This window comes from Centruroides vittatus, unplaced genomic scaffold, assembly GCF_030686945.1.
Source record: "Centruroides vittatus isolate TY-2023 unplaced genomic scaffold, ASM3068694v2 contig_1035, whole genome shotgun sequence".
NCBI classification, from domain to species: Eukaryota; Metazoa; Arthropoda; class Arachnida; order Scorpiones; family Buthidae; genus Centruroides; species Centruroides vittatus.
The window spans coordinates 3,060,087-3,084,546 of NW_027120673.1; the positions used below are offsets into that span (position 1 = coordinate 3,060,087).

At 34.3% G+C, this 24,460-nt stretch overlaps 1 protein-coding gene across 5 annotated transcripts in view; it reads right to left on the reverse strand.

Moving 5' to 3' along the window:
* LOC136969588 (neuroglian-like) overlaps positions 1 to 24,460 on the reverse strand; it is a 146,973-nt gene that overhangs the window by 80,277 nt on the left and 42,236 nt on the right. For all 5 annotated transcript variants that reach the window (XM_067263815.1, XM_067263839.1, XM_067263832.1 and 2 more), the window contains exon 3: positions 13,705 to 13,892. In XM_067263815.1, coding sequence (XP_067119916.1) covers positions 13,705 to 13,892 — 188 coding nt within the window. The remainder of the gene's footprint in view (positions 1 to 13,704; positions 13,893 to 24,460) is intronic.

Genomic DNA, 24,460 nt, shown 5'->3' on the forward strand with positions numbered 1-24,460 from the left:
AAAACAAAGGTCTAGAAATATCTATTAGAATTGATCCCTTACATTTGCAGTCTAAAACAGTTTTGGAGTTTTAGACTGCAAATGTAAGAGACATCAATTCTAAAATGGACATCTACTTCAGATAAGTAAAAATATCAGTAAGTAAACAAGTGAATCTTAGAATCTAGAAAATATGGCATATTAGGTTTTATTTAAGTTGAGGAATCTTAAAATACACACTTTTTTTACTTTTTGTATTCAACAATCTTTTACTTCAGAAATATTAATTTAATCATGGAAAATATTGCAATATTTGTACTATAATAAGTATTATCCATAAAATATTGATATATCATAGATATATCAATCAACTGATGCAGATCAGTTATCATATCAGTATATGATGATTTTCATCTTTCAAAGACTACAATATACTGATATTGTAGTCTTTGGACAACACAGAGTACTTGTACACAGAAAACAAAAACATCTATATAATCATCCTTTGATCTTTGAAGACTGAGTGGAAATTTGTAAGATTTTCAAGAAAAAAGGTGCACTAAGCAATATGTTGCTTTCTTCTTTGATAAATTTGTGACATATCACAAATATATCATAAAAAATGTTGATATATATTTGTTATCTTCACACCCAAACAAAAACATTTAGAATTGTCTGAAATATATAATTTTTATGCCACTATGCATTGTAACTCCGATGTTTAATCAATATAATTTCAATATAATTTAATGATAGAATGGTCAGTCATTTATGGCCAATATCATGACAAACCGATTTTACTAACTTCACAGTTTGCTTTCTAATCACAAGTATCCAAAGTCTTGGTAAATCAATTATCTATTATATCTTGATATTCTCGAAAGCCTAGAAGTTCTAGAATCTCTGGTCATACAAATGTGATTACACATTTAAGATATAAGAGACCTATTGTCCAAATGAAATATTTATCAACAGAACTTGTATTTAACAACTCTATCATTAACATTTTTTTTTTGGTCTCGTCAGAACAATTAACATTGTCTTTTATATCTCTGACATGAAAATATGAAATAATTTATTATTATTCCTTTTCTCATATTATTTATACATCTATCACATTTCATTCACTCACACCAATAGTATTGGTTACAGAGCACTATAGTTAAGATGTTAGGTGTATACTTTGGTGCAGACTCACACAAACAATATCTAAAGGAGATTAATGTTAAGGTAGGAGACAAAATTAGTCTTTGGTTAGTTAACTATCTCTACTTCCCTAGTAGGATAGCAGTCTACCAAAATATACTTTTTGGCACTTGTTATAAACCGAAATGGGTTGGTAGAGATAAGATGTATAATACTAGAGCAAATGGTTCGGCAATTTTTTTTCTGCTGCTGCCCAGATTAGGCAAATCATCCTTTACCTTAGTTACAATGATCACCCAGTGGTGAAGCTATACTGCTTCTTCCTGGGTTATTGTGTTAAATTGTTCATGCCTGATTTCAAGGTAAACTTGATGCCTAAAGCATTCAAACTGCACTCTTTGTTAAAGTATGGTGCAGGCACCTACTCAATCTGTCTAAGTAAACAACTTTCCCTCTGTTAAGACTAGGGTGTCTGAAATTTATAGGCACTTTATTCCCAATGTTTCTCTATTTCTTTTGCCACTGAGCACTCAGGTCATCATTGAATGGTCAACCATTTGGTACATATGATTGACAGGAAAGTTCCCAAACACTGTGTTGAACTGCAGTAAAGAGATCTGCATAATGCTACAATGTTCTCTCCACTAGAGATAAGCTTCAGTCTATTGAAGTTTACATTTGGAGTGTAAACTGTCCGATGTGCAGCTCTTCACCAGAAATGGCAGCATATCTTTTCTACTTCTGTAGGTTAGGTGGCCAGGAAACTTTGGGGCTGGTCTGCTCAACTCCTGGCTTTACCCTTTCTGTCACATGAGAACATAGTTCTACACATCCTGTTTGGTCAAGGCACAACTTCTGCCTATATGATTAACCTACTTAGGCATCTGGTTAAACACAAGTTGTGGCTAGCCAGGGCCATGTTCAGTAATGCAGAACACCTAAGTTAGAATTCTGAATGGCTTACTGGGTGGAACTAAGAATGTTCTAAGCATCATTGAATGATCATTCTTAGTTAGAAAGCTGGAAAAAATGGTGGACAAAATTAAAATTATGATTTCAACAATTGTGGCAAATCAAGTGGTTGAAAAGGATGAAGTAACCAATACAATTATTCAAATGGAAGCTGCATTAGATCATGATGAAATTAATGAAGCAATTAATTGTAATCAACGAAATGGATCATTATTTTCCATTAAAATGTATTCAGAATCTGTTATACCAACATATGATAATTTTACATTTTGAAGTCATTTTAGAATGAGTTAATAATTTAAAATGAGAGAATAACTTTGTAATTGTTATAATAAAATAAGTTTAGTCCAACATGAGCAGCCATCTTGCAAATTGTACGACAAGACAAAAATAATGACATCACTAGTGGAAGTTAGCACAGACAAAAGAAGCTGACAGAACTAGCTAGAATTTTAGTGGTGGGAGTAGTCAAGCAGTAGTTAGAAACGAGTTCAACATTGCAGCATAACTACCAGTAGTATTAGCAAGAATTCTGTGTTACTGAACACGGCCCAGGCCATATTCCAGATTTTTATATGAAAGTCTCTTTCATATAAAAATCTGGGTATGGATGGATAGTAGACCATGGCTAATCCATCTAAGAATTTCCACTATTAGTGCACAATAGGATGTAAGATAGATAGGTTTGTCTGTAATTAGTTTTTATTTTTGTAATAAGGAGAGGGATTTTTAGTCAGCCCTTGTGGCCTCTTTTCTCTTTCCTTTTCTCTTTAGTTTTTTAGTTCTTTTTGGTAAGATCACAGTCTTGCCAGCATCTATCCGATAAATCTGCTACCACCTAGATGAAGATACTGTCTCTCTTCTGTTTCCATCTGGCCATTGACTCTGTAGTATAAAGAGACAAAGACGCTACCTTAACAAAAGGTTTTATTCATGACTAAGACACACAACTGTTACAAATTCAAATGCAGCAAGAAACAGTGCTGCCAGTCCAAGAGACTAACCACTGTGGTGAGAAGTGTTGCCACACCGTGACACTACTACATTCTTGCCCACTTACATCACATTATATAGTCCTTCAAATAACTGGGCTGCTGGCACTGCCTTGCAGGACAAGGCAACCCGATTACTTCTGTTGGGGATAAGAAAATATCTTCTTCAACTTGGGAGGGATACAAATTGCTCTTGCAAGGTGGAGGAGCCATTGCCTGAACATCAGAGCTAGGTTGATCAGGAATCTGGGCTGAAATATTAAGGAAGACTGTGCCATCTTTCAAGGATTCAGGCAAAGGTTTGCCTCGAGGCACTATGTGCCTTAGGGACACTGTCGGTGTCCACCCATCAGGGTACTGAATGTGAATGTACTTAAGATTAACCTCCAATAACTGGACTTCCTCTACTAGAGGAGCATATTTATTGATGCGGTTATGTGAATGTACTAGGACAGGTCCTAGTGACAGCACCTAGTGGGAAGGCCAATACCTGTTCCTGTCTTCCAGGGGTGTCTGAAAAATCTTTCATGAGGCATAGAATTTGTAGCAGTGCATAGGAGAGATCGAACAACATGTAATGCATCATCTAATACATCTTCCCACTGATCAATACTTCAATTAGATGAGCAGAAAGCCAAGAAAATTGTCTTCCAAATGATACCATTATAACACTCGACAAGACCATTACCCTGGAGATTATAAAGTGTGGAAAAACTAGAAGCAACATCAATAGAGGTGAGAAAGGAATGAAGTTCATGAGATAAGAATGCAGCTCCTCTATCTGAATGTATATGATGGAGCTCCAAAGATTGAAAACAGCTGATGAAGGCACTTAATAACAGTACTACTGCTGATGTCTGGGCAGGGGAACACAAATGGAAATCTAGACTATTCATCTATTATTGTTCCTTGACTTTAAAGGTCCTCTTCTTTCCAAGTCAATGTCTAAACATTCAAAGAAAGACGTGGCTTTAATAGGTGGTTTGAAGGAGCAAGAAATTTTGGTTTTAATTCCGCACAGGTAGGACAAGAAGCAGTTAATTTCTTTATTTCCTCCAAAGAAAATGGCAAGTTCCTACTATGCATCCAATGATAAAAACAAGTTACTCCGGGGTGGCAGAGAGAGTTGTGGAGAAGAGAGACTCTTCAAATCAGAAAGGGCACTGCAAATTCTTGATAGTGCATCAGCAACAGTATTTTGACTACCAGGACGGTAAATAATATCAAACTTGTAACACAACAGTTCCAATCTCCACCTTAGAATCTTATCATTCTTAATTTTACTATTACATTTAGAATGAAACATGAAAACTATTGAACATTGGTCAGTAATTAATGTAAAATGATGTCCAATTAAGAAATGTCTCTACTTTAACGCCTCAACTATAGCATATGCTTCCTTCTCTATGCTAGAGTGTTTTCTCTCACTACCATTCAAGGATTGCGAGAAGAAAGCCACAGGTTTACCTTCCTGAGACACTGTAGCACCGATAGCAAAATTAGAAGCATCTGTTTCAACAACAAACGGCACATTGTCAATAACAGGAGTCAAGATAGAATGAGATATTTCAGCTCTCAAATCTGAAAAGATCATGGCAGCCTCAATTGGCAGTGGAAACAACTTACTCTGGGCTAGAGGTTGAATTTTCTCATCAAATCCCTTTATCCACGGGGCATAGTGGGCCAGCATTCCTACTGTTCGGCAAAGAGATGTAATATCTGTAGGGAGAGGTAATTCTAGCAAGGGCTTTAGACGCTAGGGATCTAGACGTATAGCTCCCCCTTTGATTAGGTAACCTAGTATACAAATAGCTCTAGAAGTAAATGAACATTTTGCTATGTTGAATGTTAAATTACACTTAAGAGCCATGTCCATAAAAGTAAGATTACGATCATGTTCTTCCTGAGTTCTGTAGACAGTAACATCATCCAAATAAGCAAATGTGTCGACTAAACCTTCTTTAGCAATCAAGTGAGAAATAGAATGTTGAAATCCAGCAGCACCATTTGTGAGACCAAAACTAATCACCTTAAACTGCCACAATTTGTTACAAGCTTCAAATGCTGTATAATGTCTGTCTTCTTTCAGAATGAAAATATGATGGTAAGTTTGACGCAAATCTAGCATACTAAAAACTTTATAAGAGACTATTTTCTGAATCAAGTCATTAATTCTAGGGAGAGGAAATGCATCCAACTCAGTAAACTTATTAATAGTGTGAGAGTAGTCTATAACTAACCTTTTCTTTGGACCAGGTACAATCTTTTCAATATTGGGAACTATATTTTCTGGGGTTTAACCCACAACAATAATTTAACTCCTTGGGACTCCGGTGAATTAAATACTTTTTAATTTTAGATGTAGTTAAACGAAATGATAAGAAGAAAGAAAACCGAAACAATAGTACAGGGGTGTATTCTATTCCTTTAAGTGATTGCCGTTTTAATGCAGATCTGATTTACATTGGAGCTACTACGAGGCTTTTGAAACAGAGACTTAAAGAGCATAAATATTCCATCACTAAAAACTTGGACAGTACCGTTCTTGCATTTATTACTCCTCTACCAACACCAGGTACAATCACCACCTGAGCCCTCCATGGTGAATTGCTTTCTTCAATTATACTCTCAGCTGTCAACCTCTTAATTTCTGCATCAATGAAATCCTGATCTGGTTTAGAGAACTGCCTAGATTTAGTAGTGATAGGCCTTGTGTCTTTAGACAAATGTTTGAAGAGATGGGCTAGTGGCATGTTTGCAAACACTGCAGAACAGATTGACAATGATTTATGAGAGCCACTAAATTTGAAGGACACATCAGTATGCAAAGCTAGGAAATTGTGTTCTAAAATTACATCAGCACATAGACCAGATAAAGCTGACAGCAAAACCTTTGGATAAGTATGGCCCTTTAAGTTAATAGAAACTATGCATTGACCCCTCACAGTTGAACTTAAAGCAGTTGTAGCCATAAAAACTTGAGTGGAATGTGAAATAATCCGGAGACGATGACACAATGCAAAATTGTAATCTATGAAACTTTCGGAACTGCCAGTATCCACCAGGGCCTGAGCTAAGATGTTGTTTAGCTGTATATTAACCATAGCTCTAGAAAAAGGGTTGTGAGCAACAGTTGCCAAGGTTACAGCAGCTGTAGTTGGCTTACTCCCTTTGCTTTTACAGACTCTAAAAAAGTGTCCCCTTTTTCTGCATTTGTTGCAATCTTTGTTTCTAGCAGGGCATCTGTTGCGAATGTGCTTCATGTAGCCACAATAAGGACACCTATGTTCAGTACTAGCCAGCATGTGTAAGAGTAAGGCATTAACTTCGGTATTATTTAAATTCTCTTCCTCCCACACCTTTTCATTGAAGATATGGATAGCGCTTACTGTACTAATATTAGAGACAAAACTTTCAGACTGAACACAGGCAGATTCTAAAGCACAAGCTTGTGATAAGGCATCTACGAGTTTTAAAGTATGGCTTTCCAAAAGGCGCTGTCATATCTGAGGCAATAATAATCCTGCAATAAAAGCATCATGTACACATTCACTTTTATACTCTTCCGCCAAGACAGAAGTAAAGTTGCAGTCCTTACTTAATGTCCTAAGATTCTGATAGTACTAGTCAATGGACTCATCGGGTTGTTGCTGACAATTAATTAGACAATGACAAGTGAAAATTACATTTATAGGCTTCTCATATAAGGCAGTCAAAGTCTTAATGGCATCCTGAAATCCAGAGCACTCTGATATATGAGTAGACTAAGGGACCAACAAAATTAACAAGAAGACTGAATTTCCTCACATCGACCATTTCTGTTGATGATACAAAGTCCTCGAATGTTCTGTACCAATGGGACCACTGTTGAGAGGAACCCCAAATATTCAGATCGACTTTAAAATGTTCAGGTTTAAGTAGGCTATCCATCTTAAGTAGTTTAGACACAAATAAATTGTAGCATAATGAGACAAAGACATTACCTTAACAAAAGGTTTTATTCGTGTCTAAAACACACGACTGTTACAAATCCAAATGCAGTGAGAAACAGTGCTGCCAGTCCAAGAGACTAACTACTGTGGGGAGAAGTGTTGCCACACTGTGACACTACTACAGACTCCCTTGCTTCATGCAAGCATGACAAGGCTACCCCTTTTGAGTTTCTGATTTTCTTATCCCTGCAGCACAGAGCACTGTTGTATTACAAAGACAAAAGTTATGTGCAGCAGGGACAATACTAGTCAAGGATTAGTACATTATAGTGGGATGCAGGGAACAACCTATCATTTCCTGTAGGGACTTTGACCCCCGTTTAATATTTATGAAATTAGTACTGGTACAGATCACAGAGATATTTTAATTATGCTAACTTTGTATTTTTTATATTTTAATGAAAGAAATAAAATAGTCTCTTGATTAACATGGTTAATGCATCCATGAATATGACAGATTAATGAAAATTGTACTAATTGAGAAATATAATCATAACAAGTAAAATTTTTAATCAAAGACTTTTGACATTTTCTTCTAACCTTATTCTTTCTATTACACTTTTTTTGGCATACATCTCTCTGCAAAAACTTATTGCTATCTCCACATTTCATTAATTTACATGCTGTGTTCAATGCCAAAATCAGAATTTAAACATTTTTATTTAAATACTAAATCTAACAATTAGATAATAATTTTAAAATTTCAATTTTTTAATCATAAAAATATCAATAAAAATTTCATGATAAAATATTAAATTACAATGACAATTTTTCAAAACACAGTCAAATTGTTTGGCCATGGCAATCAAGTTTGTCTACAGGCAAGTAATTTATTCTACAGCTTATTTGTAGAGAAATCTGATGGCAACTGTGTTTGTTATGTGTGCATTGTCATTCAAGCAGTTTGCTAAATATGTGCTAGTAATTTGAAAAAATAAAGTTGTGGCATCTAGGTGCTTGTAACGATATAAGCAAAATGGATTAATGGATATTCATGCTACCTTGTCAAGCTTTTGACATTGACACTGATCATGTGTTTGTATGGCTTTGTCCCAATGGTAAGGCCAGAGTAAGACAACTGCCCAAATAATAACTTAACTCTTTATTTTCAACCAACTACTCAATATCTACAAGAAAGACTGACTGTTGCAGAGAGATCTGGCAACACTTAGTTTCTGTCTCGCAAATGTTAAGCACTTTATAAATAGCTTATAAACATAAAACAAACCACCTAAAACACTGATGAACCAGGGAATTTGTTGGACAAAGACCTATGTTGATATAGATATTCAATTTGCAGTGGATATAAACATTTGACTCACAGTGTCTCTATAAAAAAATATATAGGTCAGAGGGATGGTGTAAACCCCAAGCAGTACAAGATACTAGTCCTTAGAGTTCCTCAATGGCAAGGGTACCATGAGGCTGTGTTTAAAAGTCACAGATATGTTGCTAGCTATTTCTACGTAAGTTCATTTGAGATGGTAGTTTACCTTATAAACTTGTATGGTTTGTCCTCCTTGCTTTGGTTTGTGGTATGTTACAAATAAAACCTGATAAGGCCTTTGATTATTGTTCAATTATAGAATATTGCTGTTTAGTAATTAAGTTTAGAATATTAAAAACCAAAGACACAGTCTGTTGAAACTGGAATCGTCATTTATTCAATTTCAATGTTCTGGAATACATTTTTGATGGCCAATGTTTCCTTGTAGGCTACTTGGCCATCAAAATTAAAAAACTTTCCTTTAAAAGCAGTGAATAAATAATGCAATTAAAAACAAAAATTTTTAAATTAGAACTGATGATGCCACAGACATCTTTCATTCTCCATGCTTTATGAATAAATGGTGATTCCAGTTTCAACAAACTGTCTCTTCAATTTTTGATATTTTAAGCCTTTGATTATCTTCCAATGGTAACTGCATTAAGCAACATTGTTGTAGATGTGTTTGAGCTCTTGTGCATTGTCTTTCTTGTTTAAAATGTTGGTATGGGCTCTTCTAACAAAAACTCTGAAGGCTGCTATTTTGTATTTGAAGGGATCATGGAAAGCTGCCAGGATGTACATAAGATGGTGTGAAGGTTTCCTGCAGACTGTGGTGGAAATATTGTCTCTTTGGATGGTGATGTTAAGGTCCAAAAAGTGTACCAAAGAAGGGTTTTGTTGCTTCACTGAGAGGAATAAACATTACATATTGGAATTCATGACATTGAAGAACTCTTGGGTCTTCAGCACCAGATGTTGATGATGATGTCACTGACATATCTTACGTATAGAACTATGCATTGTTCAAACTGAGGCAGGATGTTATTTTCAAGAAGTCAAATTACCAATTCCCAAAGTGTGCCTAAGATGGGGCTTCCCATTGGTACACCTTTTCCATACTCTCTCACACCACATAGGCCTACTCTTTCTTTGAATGAGAAGAATGAAGTGTGAAAAACAATGTTGGCAAGTTCTAGGATGTTGGAGTGATGTTTGCATGGGTCAGTCAAACATTCAAATAAGAAGTTGCAGAGCACATAAAAACATAGTTTTAGTTTTATGGATGGAAATAACAAACTCAAGTTGCATACTTTAATATAGCAGTCACCATCAAGTTGTAGGTGTTGTAAGCCTTCCACTAAGTTGACTGAATTGTTTATGATCCAGTGGTAGTGTTGTAGGTTGTCCATGACATATTTGCTGAGTGTTCTCACTATTCAGATGGAGGGAGCTGCTGATTTGTCAATGGCAGGTCAGAGTTGGTTGCCTGGTTTGTGAACCTTGGCAAAGACAAATATCCTTGGAACCAATGGAGCAGTGATGGAAGCATTAGACATACTTAAAATGCTTGCCAAAAGTCATTGTTTCAATTCCCAAATTGGATCATTTGTTGGGATGGTATATCCACATCCATGCAAGTCTTGGACACCCGAAAATAAGGCATTATATCAGCGGCGTACCCAGGATCTGAACTAGAGGGTGGCAATTCAGTTTCTTTGGGTGCAAGAATAGCAGCAAACAACAAAATAGTTCTAATATTTCACGACAGATGGCTCTAGGCTCTAGTCTAGTCACAATATTCATTATTCAAACTGATACTAAATTGATACATCTGTGCTGTGCATCTGTGTGTCAATTACTACACTTTAATTTTTCTTCTAGAGGGGGGCAGCTGCCCCTCCCTGCCTCTTGCTGGGTACACCCTTGCATTATATGACCCACTTCCACCTTTCCACAAACCAAAGCAATTCACACCTGAGGTAGTAAATTTGTTGGAAGGCTTAGATGTTAACACTAAAGACTACATCAAATGGAAAACTACCTTCATCCTCCACCATAACACCCCTCAAATTTTTCCATCCTCATTCTGGAAATCCATCTATTCCACCAGGTTATGGTTAAATGATGATAATGTTGTTATATGCAGAGCAGATAAATCTAAGAACATAGTCTTGATGAAGAGAGCATCCTATCAACATTGCATTCAACAATACATCAGGGACACTGAAGTGCCTTCCAGATACCTACAAAAACTTAATAACAGGGTTATCCAATTCACTGATCACACTTTTGGCAAGCATATGTCTAATGTTTCCATCACTGCTCCACTGGTTCCAAGGATATTTGTCTTTTGTCAAAGTTCACAAATCAGTCAACCAACTCCAACCTGTCATCACCAAATTGGCAGCTTTTTCCATCCAAATTGAGACAACACTCAACCAATATATCACAACAATCTACATCACTACCACTGAGTCATAAACAATTTGTCAACTTGTGAAATGCTTACAACACTTAAAACTTGATGATGAATCCTACATCACAGTATGCAACTTTGATTTGTTATTCCCATCCATAAACTGAATCTGTGTTTCTATGAGCTCTGCAACTTCTTATTTTAATGTTTAACTGACCCAGGCAAACGTCATTCCAACATCCTAGAACTTGCTGACAATGTTGCCACATCTCCTTTGAACTGAATATATTTAGAAAACAAGATGGCAAGAAGACAAATACAAGATGCTTAGATTTTTAATTAGTGAAGATTTAATTCTGTTGAGAGAAGTAGCAGCTGTGATCCCATTCAAAGATAATACAATGGAAAAGTGGCTGAAAATCTAAATCAGTTTTCTTAAATTACCGTGGAAGAATTTACTTTGCATGCCATCAGGGACAAGATTTGAATCTTGTTGAAACTATTTAGAAAAGACAGAGAAAATCTTTGAAAGTAAGTAGGCTATTTCTGCTTAAGTACAATGTAATTCGGTTTATATCACCTTACAAAAGAAAAAAGAAATAGGCCTATTTTCCTGCTCAGCATGCTTTTATGGCCGTAGCACTATCATCTAAGATCTCAAAACAAATTTCCAACTTGCAAGCATGTTGCTAACCTTCTGTTATGAAAATCTTATAAACAGACCTGAAGTTTCCTCTAAAAACTAAAAGAAGTTCTCTCTAAATAGTTTTGCTCCAGGTGCAATGCATATCAAAAAATATTACTCTTTTGACAATTCAAAAAAACACAAATTTTCACTTTAGGGTTCAGACAGAATGGACACAGTTAAGCAAAATATCATCATGTGATAAAGCAACAAGCTCAGATCTTGCCATGAGAAGAATATAGTAGGAGTTTCCAGAAGTCACATGATTCATAACTGTTCAATCATGAGTCATGCAACTTCTGGAAGCTCCTACTTGTTGCTAAAACTCCACTAACTAATATGGGTAAACTTAACATTTTCCCCTAAACTATTTTTCCCCTAAATTTTCCCATCCTTCTGATTTCTCCCTAAAGTTAGGGAGAAAAATCCCCTAAGTTGGCATCATTTCTCACAATCTCTGCCAAGGAGGCCTATCAAGTAGAGACAAGGTGATTCGGGTTTCCACTCATCGGAACCCATTTTCCAGAGGAGGTCGGTTAGCATGAGTCATCCTGAATAACTGTAGACAGGTATGCCAACCGAGGCAGACGCAAAGGAAAGCTACCAACCCAGCTCCGGATTGGTCAGCCAATGGAGCTAAAAGTTTGATATAAGACATGTGACCATCTGAAAGAGGGAAAAAAAAGCAAGACTTTAGATTATGTTGTTGGTAGCAATTGAGAAGTACTACTGTATACTGTAAATAGTTGTGAAATAAATGGACTTGATCTGAGTTACATGAGTCGTAAGGTGTTCTTTCTGATGGACCACAAATCTGTAAATCGGATAGCATAATCCAAAATTTACTCTCTGTTAAAAGTGTAAAATTGTGCTTATGATTCTCAATATAAGACAAGCTTATTATTCATTCTTGTGTTTGTTTCTTCAACTGAAAAATGACTTTCAAGTGCTGAAAGGCCCTATTATTAAATATAAATTGTACAAGTAGGCCTCCTACAACACGGTACTTTTACAACGTGGTTTAGGGTATTTAGAAACGAATTATCTTTCACATAACAGAAAAATCGCAACGGATCACATAAGTGCAGTGGAACTTGATGGAACAAGCTCAGATCTTGAAATAAGGCCAGTCAAACATTCTCGAACAACTATAATAAGTGACGATGAGGACTGAATTTGAGCATAACATTATGTTTCTTTTTGATTTTGACTTGAAATCAAATTTTTTAGTTTTTATATGATGTTGAATTTTATTTAAGCTTTTTATATACATAAATTTAAAAAATGATGAAAATGTTACACCACAAAAGGCAGTTTTTCTCTTTTTAGAACTGAATCCCAGTTTTTGTATTAAGTTGGTGTCTCCTATAACGCAATTTCCCACAATGCAGTATTTTCAAGGAACATATCTACCATGTTGTAGGAGGCCTACCTGTAGTTATAAACTTAAGGAAATTGATAAAAATCTCAGTTTAATTTATATTATTGTTATTATTATTATAAAGAAATCAACTGCACATAGAAATGTTTGTAGGTTTAATAAAAAAACAAGTATTTTTTTTATTAAACCTACAAACATTATTCAACTTATGAACAAATGAAAATAACTGTTACATAATATAAAATAAAATCAAAATCAATTGAAAATAAACTTTACAAAATCAAAAACTATAGTAAAGTTTTGATTTTTAATTGATTTTGTATCTAATAGTTATTTTTACTTGTTTATAAATTAAAGAATGTTGTATAAGTTTAATAGAAAGAATTTGTTTCTTTTTAAATATAGTTAAATATTTTGTAACTATTAAAAACAACAATATAAATTAAAATTTTCTATTATAAATAATATTAAATAAGTTGTATGCAAGTCATCAATAGATTTAATGTTTAATATTATGTATGTTATATAATATTTAATATATGTTTAAAACTTTTAAATTTTTTTTTATTTTTATTTAATTTTCAATTGATTTATTCTTTAATTCTAAAAGTCAATTTTTGTTTGTTAACAAATAAATGGAAGCATTTTACATCACATAAAGTATTATATAGTAAAATGCAAATAGCACATAGGCAATTAAAATAATTTTATTTTTATTCATTTATAAAAACAAATAGTAATATTGGATAGACCATAATTTATATATGTACTGCTAAACATAAATGCTAAAAAAGTTAAAATTTGTAGAAAACAAATTTAATTTTCTTATTACATAATCAACAATTTGAAAAATTAAATTTTATTTATTTACCAGATTTTCTTAAGAAAACAGTATTTGAAACTGCAATGCCATGTTCATTTTCTGCCAAACATTGATAGATGCCTTCATCTATATCATCTGGTTTTGTAAATACTAATGTACCAATACCAGCTTGTTGAGAGATTCTTCTATCATAAGTCATATAATCAAATTTTTTTCCATTTTTCATCCATTGATATCTGAAAAAATAATTTTTCAAAATTAAAATTTGTATTGTTAAAAAACAGTTTTATTGGGAATAATTAAACAAGTAAAATGGCAAAGCCATTCCTGGGGTGAGACTATGTCTCAGAGAGTGCAAGCAATACATTGTGCAAATCTCACACTCATGCCTCTTTAGTCTCAGCATTTCGTATTTTCTTTTGACCCAGTTCTCGATTCCCTGACTACCTACAAGTCTGGTTTATTTTATGTGCGCATGATGTAGGTACCAAATACTCTGTGCCAAATTGCAACTCCTGACATGTACTCCTTCATACCTCTAAGGTGTGCAGCCGTTGACAGCAGTGCGATTTTAGAGATGACACATAGTCTTGTCAAAAAATTTAAATTTAATCTATTAATTATGTTATCAATATCCAATACAAATAAGCTATCATTGAATTTAAAATTACAAATTTCTGCAATATTTCACAACAAAAGATGTTTGAAAGTTACCATAATTTTATGTAGAAAATCTACATATTATCTGTTTAAAAGTCTATTTTTAAGCAGGTGCAAGTTACCTGCTGATTTTAATTTGCAATTACAAGCTCATCAAATAGCTTTTTCCTTGTCTAAACTCATAACAGCATCTTTAGAAAATGTGAAAAATCCTTTATTTGCAGTACAGGCTAGATATATTCATCTACCATCAAAACCACTAAAGACACTTATATCCATACCTCACCTTTATTTCTTTCATATTCATTTTCTGTAAATCAATTCATACTTTAATTGGTATTACTATAGGTTCCTATTTGAACTTCTATCTTAAAAATTAATAAATTCCGATAATGTACTACTCTCTATATAATAACTCTGTTTAGAAGCTGAGCAATCAACTCATAAACTATGTCAACAATTGTCATTGTCATTAAAATTTTTCTAGTTAATTTTTAGTTTATTTTAACTTTTACTATTATTATTATATATTTATAGTCTATCAAACAAAAGATGAACTTTATCAAAGTCTATTTGATAAGTAGTTGATCAGCCCATTGATATTTAAGATGTGACTCAATAACTGTAATGCTAGAGCAGCATTTCCCAAATGATGAGCCATGACTAGAGAATTCGATCCCGGCCCTTATTTCTAATCCCGGGATTTCGAGATTATACTTAGTCAATCCAGGAATCCCAAGATTATTTTGGTATTGAGGGTTAATAAAAAATAAAAAATAAGAAAGTCTTACAGAAATCAGCTCTTTAATCAACAAATCAAAATTTTGACAAAAATTAACGTATTTTATTGTATACACCTAGCTAATCGAATCACTCTAACTAATCAGACTCAGTCAGACTAGTCAGACTAACCAGACTTAAAATCACTCAGTCTTCATGTTAAAATTATTCTTTTTCAAACATCAGTGAGATCTCTTTAAACATAAATAAATTGAAAAAACCTTAATGCAGGGCTGAATTTACATAAGGGCATTTGGGGCCTGTGCCCAGGGCTAATAATAAAAGAAACCCTTCTAACCTTTTTTACCCGGTGTGGTTCTATTTTTAGAATCGCTTCGTTCTATTAGCAAACGTTTTCACAGCCCCTCCTGGGCTCTTCTTCAGGCTTCGTCGAATAGGCCGTTAACATTCGAAAATATTCAATTTAAATTTCTTTCCGGAATATTATCACGTGCGGCAGCTGGATATTTGTACTGCGCATGCTCGATGCTCCTCTCCTTTAAACGCTGTTTTCTAGGACAACCTGCCATGCGCTCGATAGGATCATTTCGTCCTTATGATTAACGCAGGTGTTACGTAATCCAGCCTTAAATATCTCTATGGCTTCTAGCCATTTCAATTGCTGTGGGTTATAGCTGGGTATAATGATTTTTGCCGCATGCAGGTCCGCCGTTATCTCCTCTTCCGACGCGTACGTCGCCAGGGCCGTGGTGTATCTACCGTGGTGTATGTCTGACTCGTGCTCCTTTAATCTCACTTTTAACGCACGTTTCGTGGAACCAATGTATGTTAATTGTCTATCGCACCTGTGATCTTCTAGTGGTATCATATATACTCCCGGAAGCCTGTCGGGGTTTGGTGGGTCTTTAGTGTTGCTTAATATTCTGAAGAGAGTCTGACATCTATTACATCGATGGAAAGGAATTAACATCGTGTACAGAAGATGTCAGACTCTCTTCAGAATATTAAGCAACACTAAAGACCCACCAAACCCCGACAGGCTTCCGGGAGTATATATGATACCACTAGAAGATCACAGGTGCGATAGACAATTAACATACATTGGTTCCACGAAACGTGCGTTAAAAGTGAGATTAAAGGAGCACGAGTCAGACATACACCACGGTAGATACACCACGGCCCTGGCGACGTACGCGTCGGAAGAGGAGATAACGGCGGACCTGCATGCGGCAAAAATCATTATACCCAGCTATAACCCACAGCAATTGAAATGGCTAGAAGCCATAGAGATATTTAAGGCTGGATTACGTAACACCTGCGTTAATCATAAGGACGAAATGATCCTATCGAGCGCATGGCAGGTTGTCCTAGAAAACAGCGTTTAAAGGAGAGGAGCATCGAGCATGCGCAGTACAAATATCCAGCTGCCGCACGTGATAATATTCCGGAAAGAAATTTAAATTGAATATTTTCGAATGTTAACGGCCTATTCGACGAAGCCTGAAGAAGAGCCCAGGAGGGGCTGTGAAAACGTTTGCTAATAGAACGAAGCGATTCTAAAAATAGAACCACACCGGGTAAAAAAGGTTAGAAGGGTTTCTTTTATTGAAAAAACCTTAATGCAGGGCTGAATTTACATAAGGGCATTTGGGGCCTGTGCCCAGGGCCACCACAAAACTATGTTTAAACATAAATTTTTTCTATTATCATGACAGCCTAGTGTGGGCTAATCATGAGGGCCACAGGCAGAGAAAACCAAACCCGGGGAATAAACCTATGAAACATATCAGATAATTCCGGGAAAAAAAAATTTTACATAGGTATTTTTCAATTAAATTAAAATAATTAGTTTTACACAATAAAATATATGTATGTTTACAACAACCTTATTTTTAAATGAAATTTACAACTTCCTAGTTGAAATCTAGTTGAAAGTACAGTATTTTGTGTAAATTTTCTAAATCATCAAATTGCCTACTCTTAAAAGGGGCTCCCACTGTATTTGTGCCACGAGCCTCTGATTGTTAAATCCGGCCCTGGTCATCTAACAGGTAATCCAGTGAGAACTGCTTGCTTATCATTTTAGTTCAAAATAGAAGAAGTTTTATATTAAAATGATAGGCAAGCAATTCTCTTAAGAGCACTCGCACTGAACATTTTGCTTCATGCAATCTATTTTGCAACTTTTTAAAAATGATGTCAATCCCGAAAATCTCGGAATCAAGAAAATTTAATCCCAAAAATTTCAGGACTAAAAAGTGGTTGGGATCCCAGGATCAAATCCTCTAGCCATGACCCAGCACCAGGCCATGAAAGCAAAATGCCAGGTTGCTTAAAAACTTTTTAAAAAACTAGTGTTTTGTTTTTCACAAAGCAGAATATGAGTATATAGAACAGGAAACGGAGCTAAGCTGACCACCTGTTTCATCCTGGGCTAAAATGATTAAAAACAAAAGGGTCATCCTCATTGGGAAATGATGCATGAACAATGAGGGCTCTCTCCCCAGCAGCGAGCCCCCAGCTTGGTGCTGTTCATTTCTCTCCTTTGGTCCCTAGACCAAATGAGACAAATGGACAGCTCCAAGTTCAAATTTGAAAGTAAGTAGAGAATTACAGTAAATAACATTGGATCAGAACTATTGAATAGATAACTCAACTAATCAAGACAAATGATGCATTCCATCTATGTCCATGCCACTTCAAGGACTTTTTGTTCATCGTAAACCAATGGCAAGGCTGCATGGTGGCAGAAGAGACACACATCTATGCTTTGATGCCACTGGCCAAATCATCTGGCTTTTGTTTTACCCACCCGCACCCTCATCGACTTCACTTGTTCAGTATCAAGAGAGAGCATATTTTTTGTTGTGTTTGCTGATTATGTTTAATTTTATGATCAATAAGTGGGTAATAAAAAACAAACAAACAATATGCTGGTTATGAACTCTTCAATTAGCACCAATACACAATCAAGTAGTGTGCAGCCAGATGCAAATTCTGAGAGTGGAACTAACAAATGGCTGCATGATGAGCAGTCCACTACTCTTACAAAAAAGAAGAAAATGTTCTGGATCTGACAGTATTCTGAGGATTATGTACAATTCGGTTTCATAAAGGGTGCTGATGACAAATGAAAGTGCCACATAACACCATGTGTTATTTGTTATGTGGCACTTGAAATTGAAACATCTGGAATACAGTAATAAGCCAGTAGATTTCTTCAAAAATAGAAAAAGAGAATTAATAGCTAGCAAAAAGACTGTCTTCAAATTTTTCTCAGGACACTCAATTTGAAAACCTTGTAATGGCTTCTTATGAAATATCAAAATTAATTGCTGAAACTGGTTACCCTCACACAATTGCCAAAAAATTAATAGTTTTAGAAATGAAAATATTAGCATCTCAAATATGTAATAAAAAAAAAGGAAAATAAAGTAAATATGCTAGCACTATCGAACAACAAAGTGAAGCATAAAATCATGGAGATGGTAGATAATGTCATAAGAGAGTAGTTTTTTTTTCCAAGTCAATGAAAAAAGATATATGTACAATGCCAATCTAATGTATTTTGTGAGATAAGATTTTGACAATATAACACACAAAGAATTTCTCATTTGTAAACCTCTCATTACAAGAACAACAGCTGAAGAGATGTTTAATTTAATTAAATAATTACATTAATCAAACTGACATTGAATAGAAGAAATGTGTGGGATTGATCAGCGATGGAAAATGCACAATGGCAGATGTTTGTATTGGACTTTTTCCAACAATGAAAGCCATAGTACCAGACTGTGTATGGAAGCATTGTAGCATTCACAGAGAAGCACTGGCTGTCAAAAAATACCATTGCTTTTGACTACAACTATGCAAGAGTATATAAAATTTATAAACTTTATAAAATCATTCATTGAATTCAAGAATATTCTCTGTATTGTGCAAAGAAATGGAAAGTGAACATGAACATGTTTTATACTGTAAGGTGCAATGGTTATCAAGAAGGAATGTTTTAAAAAGACTTATTGAAATGAAGAAAGTTAATGTTCTTAGACCAACATCCCCAATGACTAGGAGTATAATATTTGAATTCAAAGACAGTTTTCATGATGTCAATTAATCAATCAAGATAGCCAAATGTTAATGAGTAAAAAATTCTAAAGAATCACTCAGCGAGGTACAAGAAAAATGAGATTATAATACTTTGATCATAAAAATTATTCCAACAACTCCACCAAGCACTTATTAAATATAAACAGAAATTGGGACAAAAAATACAAATTGACCAAAACGTCCCATACAAACAAAAAAAACACAAAAAAACCTAACCTAAACTTATCTCTAACTTAACTAATATTACAACTAATCGGGCCTTGGAACAAGATGGGGTAAGATGAAAATTAAAATAATCAGGAAAATTAATACAGAAGACTTTAGAGAAAGAAACAAACACCTGGGTTTTCTTTCTTTGATGAAATGGTGGTAATTCCAAGTTATTCTTCTCATTGTACGTGTTTTACTTCTCTAAATCATCATTTCAGTTATTTCTTGATTTGGGTAAAAACTATATAAAAACCTTCATAACTAATTCTCTTCCTTTACACCTAGGGAAGTATTCTCTAATTTTCACAATTCACAACTCCGTCTCTCCTCCTTATCTCAATAATTAAACTAGATTCTGTCCTCTTTCTTCAAAAACTCGACTCAAAAGTACCTTCTTTTGTCATCCTCCTCCTTTATAAACCCCTTTGGCCTTTAGTTTACCCAATCAATCAGGTTTCTGTTTGAGAGAGCCACTAAAGCAAATCAATAAGGACAAGGCTAGATAGACAATGGCCGGAAGAAATAGATTTTAAAAGAAAGGGAAGGAAATTCAAAAAACATGGCTTGACCAAGCCACACTACCTTTCTGACATTTTTGATTTTTTGAATAATTTAAATCTGACTTTACAAGGTAGCAATGTAACTGTATTTAAAGTGGAAGCTGCAACAAAAAATCTCAATTTGTGGTTCCATTGTGTGGAAGCAGGAAATTACAGAACTTTTACAAAGCTAACAGAATTACAAAAAGAGTATAGCATGAGTTCTATGTCTGATGAGATTTCAACTGCTATCCCTTGATTTCAGATTTGTCTTCAGTCCTAGCAGTTTCCCCCAGTCAACAACAACAAAGCAAGTTCAAAGTGAAGTTTTTCTATAATCAAATTCATTCTATTCAGCTTGGAATCAACTGATTTACGGTACATATCATGCCAAAATTCCCTTTAAGAGAAGGTAACTGCTGAAAATACTAAACATGAATATTGTGGTATTACTACACCATGTTTTATTTATTTATTTTTTCCTTCTCCCTTCTGGTATATAATATATCAAATGTACTAACTAAAATCATCATAATTAGTAAAACTATAAAATTCAGAAACATTTAAGAAGAAACAATAAAAGGAGAAGTATATATAGTTTTGTTTGTTTAAAAAGGCAAAAAAAAAAAAAAAAAAACATTTGTAGTTGAACACCCTTTTGTTTATGTTAGAATGCAATGCAGAATCGTAAATCTTAGATGGAATTTAGTCCTAAGATCATCCATCTCTGGTTGGGAGATTGAATTCAGCTTCAGATTTGACTTCTCCCATGCTCCGATTCCAGATCCCATTACACTTAGTAATGAGGGACCAGCCACTCAGAAAGTGTGGATGAAGGAGATTAACCAATCAGAATAGTGAATCGAAAGACAGACATTGATATAATCCCCGGCATTCAATGACACATCTCACTCAGTTAATCAACACACCATGAGTCTATGTGAGAGGCAGTTTCTCTCTCTCTTGGATAACCCGTGAATGTGTGTGATGTCAATCCTTCCAACTGTTTGCACTTTGCACTGTCCTCTGTGTGGAAATGCTGCAACTCTGTTATCTACCAGTCTGTGTTCCTGATCCAAGAACCGTCTCATCTGCCCCAGGGCTATGACCCATCAACAAAACATCTAGAAGACCACATCACTCTCCTACATTGAAAAGAACTGTTACCAAAGGACTGTAATTAATCAGTGGACCATGTAGAACTCTTCATAAAAATAAACGATTTCTCTGTGAAGACATTTGTTGTCACTGTCTCTGTCACACCACCCATTATGTGAATGCCCTTAGCCATCTCTGACATGGGATTAAAGTCATCCTGGTTTTCATCAACCTTACAGAGGCAATTTGGAACATTAATGAGACTAAACTTTCAAATGTTCATAAGCAAAAAATAATAATAGTATGCAGAGCAGAAAAACAAAATAACTTCAAGGATATGTGGAGAGACAGTAAGCACTAGTTATGCAATCAGTGCAGTTAAAAACAAAAAACCTCCTTTTATTGCTTTTCCCATAACTGATAATATACTTTCGTTTATTGTTTTTCTTTACATAATTGATAATAGTCCATCAAGAATAGTTAATGTTATTCATGAGAGTGGATTGATGGACTCTCCAAATTTTGTAAAATTTTTAGAGCACTTTCAGTAACACGTGAAGGCTATTCCAGAAAAGAAATGTTTAATAATAATGGACAATCACAAGAGCTATATCAGTCTGGAACTCGTAACATATGCCTAATAACAGAATAATTCTTCCCTCTAGTCCCCCTTGTACTTCTTACAAATTACAATCAATAAAATAAAATAAAGCTATTCTAGAAGAGATTAACTAGGTCACAGAAAAGCGTGCATTGCATCAATTATAGGGATGCTGATGGGCTTTCCACCGCTTGGAAGTCTTTTTATGACGTGTTGACGTAATTGTAAACTTGCGATAATTCTTGGATTATTTTGTTTACTTTAAGCATTTCATTAATTTTTTGTATTTATTGCATTTATTAATTTTTGTAGTTTTCGCACTTATTGATTCTTATTGTATAACCAATTATTTAAAATTTAGTTTAAGTAATTTTTGTTCGAATTTTGCATTCGATGTAAGGAAAGTAACTGATGATGGACGCTCAATGCGTTTGAAAACATTCTTAATATTAAAGAATTTGTGCTGAAGTTTGAATGGTTTTTATTTTATCAAATTAGTCTCCATACAAGAATATATTTTGTTCTTTAAGGGGTTTCTATAACACCACCTGCAATGATTAAGTTGTATCACAACTGAGATGCACATTCATCATCTATGAGATTGCAGGGTATCTAGCCAACCGGTGGTCCGTGGACCATTGATCAACTGAAGGTTACGCCAAGTATTACAAAAGAAATGCAAAATGCTTAGTTGCTTTTTTCACTCATTGGGAGGTTTTTTATTCGAATCTAAAACCAAATACGAAGTGACTGTTATCAATAAATAATGAACAATAAACAATATTGTGAGTGCAATTGTCGTCCTTTGTGGAAAAGCGCTAAGAATCCATACACTTATTTCAAACAAGCAGCAATGAACTTTAGGCTTGCATTAATTTGTTATAATTAAACAAACAAGTTTCATATTAATAAGGTAAAATTGAACTTTTATGATCATTATTCTACAAATTTTGTATCGTTTAAAAAAATTCATAATAGTGGTCCATGGGATTCTAAATTATGAGTTTAGTGGTCCAGGAGGTCAGAAAGGTTGCAGACCGCTGATCTAGCCCGGGGATGGGGAACCTGCGGCCTTTTGGGCCAACAAGTGTGGCCTTCTGCGGCCTGTGATGTAAATGTTGATATATATTTTTTAAGACCTTTATTTTTTTAATAGTTATTATATGTAAATTTACAATACACACACGCATATATAGACTGTCTTTCTTTTATTACATAACTTTCAAATTACTTAGCGGCCTAAGCCTAGGGATAAAATGACAAAAAAATTTTCAATGCGGTCTCTATAAGTGACGACGAATTATAATATGGCCTTCATGAACAAAAAGGTTCCCCACCCCTGATCTAGCCTATGCCTTCCTTTGACATTCATTTCATGTAACATTGAAAGCAGGTACATTATCACAGGTATCTGGCCTGTAAACTCAAGAATTAACAAAAACCAAATATTTTTAATATATTTTTTAGTCTAACAATGGACTATTATTATTCTGAATACAAATAAAAATTACCTTTATAATCCTAGCAACATATTTATTAAAATTAAGAACATTTTCACTGTTTGATTGACCTTCTTCAAAACCAACAACTGTAGTGCCTTTGACCGGTGTGCTTCTCTCCTCTTTCTCCGTTTGCGTTTTACAGAGAAAGAGGAGAGAAGCACACCGGTCAAAGGCACTACAGTTGTTGGTTTTAATTTATTTTCACTCCGGTGTTGTTCCTTTATATATTTTGGCCTTCTTCAGTTAAGAGCAACATCAAATAAAAGAATACAATTTAAAAATAGAATTTAATGTTTGAATTAAAATGTAAACAAGAAATTTAAATAACATGAAAACAATAAGTATATAAATAAAAATAAATAATTAATAAAGGAACATGATTTCCAAGTGTTAGAAAGGGTATCAACACTGTGATGATTAATGCATATGGATTTTCTAAATTTCCAACTACTGTAGGTGGGAAAAAGCATGCATGTTAGAAGTAGGCTCGCTTTTTGCGTCTTCCCAATTTATCCATATAAGGCTCTATATGATTACAACTCTACACCAGGCACCTACTCAATCCAAACAAATGACCAACATTTTACAACAAAGCTCATATACATAGGTATCACAGGACAAAGAAAAGAACCTCTGTAACCCTGCATAAATATACAATTAACAAGAACCTCTGTAACACTGCATTGGTGGCCTACTCATATCAACAGGACATTCTTTTATCTCCACATATTTTTTAATTTCAATATGCTCAAATAACTTTCTTTTATACAGATTTTCTTCCCTACATCCTCAAAGTATCCAAAGCTATTTTACACCTGTTTCTATTACAATGCTCACTAACTGCTGACATACTCTGACTTTTACAATTGAGTGATATGCTTTGCAATCCTTACCATTAATACTCTACTTGTCACCCCATATATATTTTTAGTTCTTTACAACTGCAATTAAAGGAGTACATTACTCCCATTGTATTCATTAAGTCTTGACTTTTTACCTGAGGATTCAATAAGTATTAAACACTTAAACATCAAAACTAATTCTATCATAAATTCTCTCATTACTTTATTTTTTTTAAGAAACATTAGGTATATATGGAAAAGATATATATTTTATTGGTGCTTGCATAACTCCTGTGGGTGTTTTGCATTTACTGTTTAATCATGTTCTATCAATTCATTAAACTCTGTTTAATGAATTGATAGAACATAGAGAAATAGAGTTTTTTCTTTTTCTGACAATTTTGTGTGCAAAATAAGGACACAGTTGAGAAATAGATCTACAGACATTCTTTGCTTTCTAAAATCATATTTTCTTACAAAAAATAAGAAATAAAATAATAT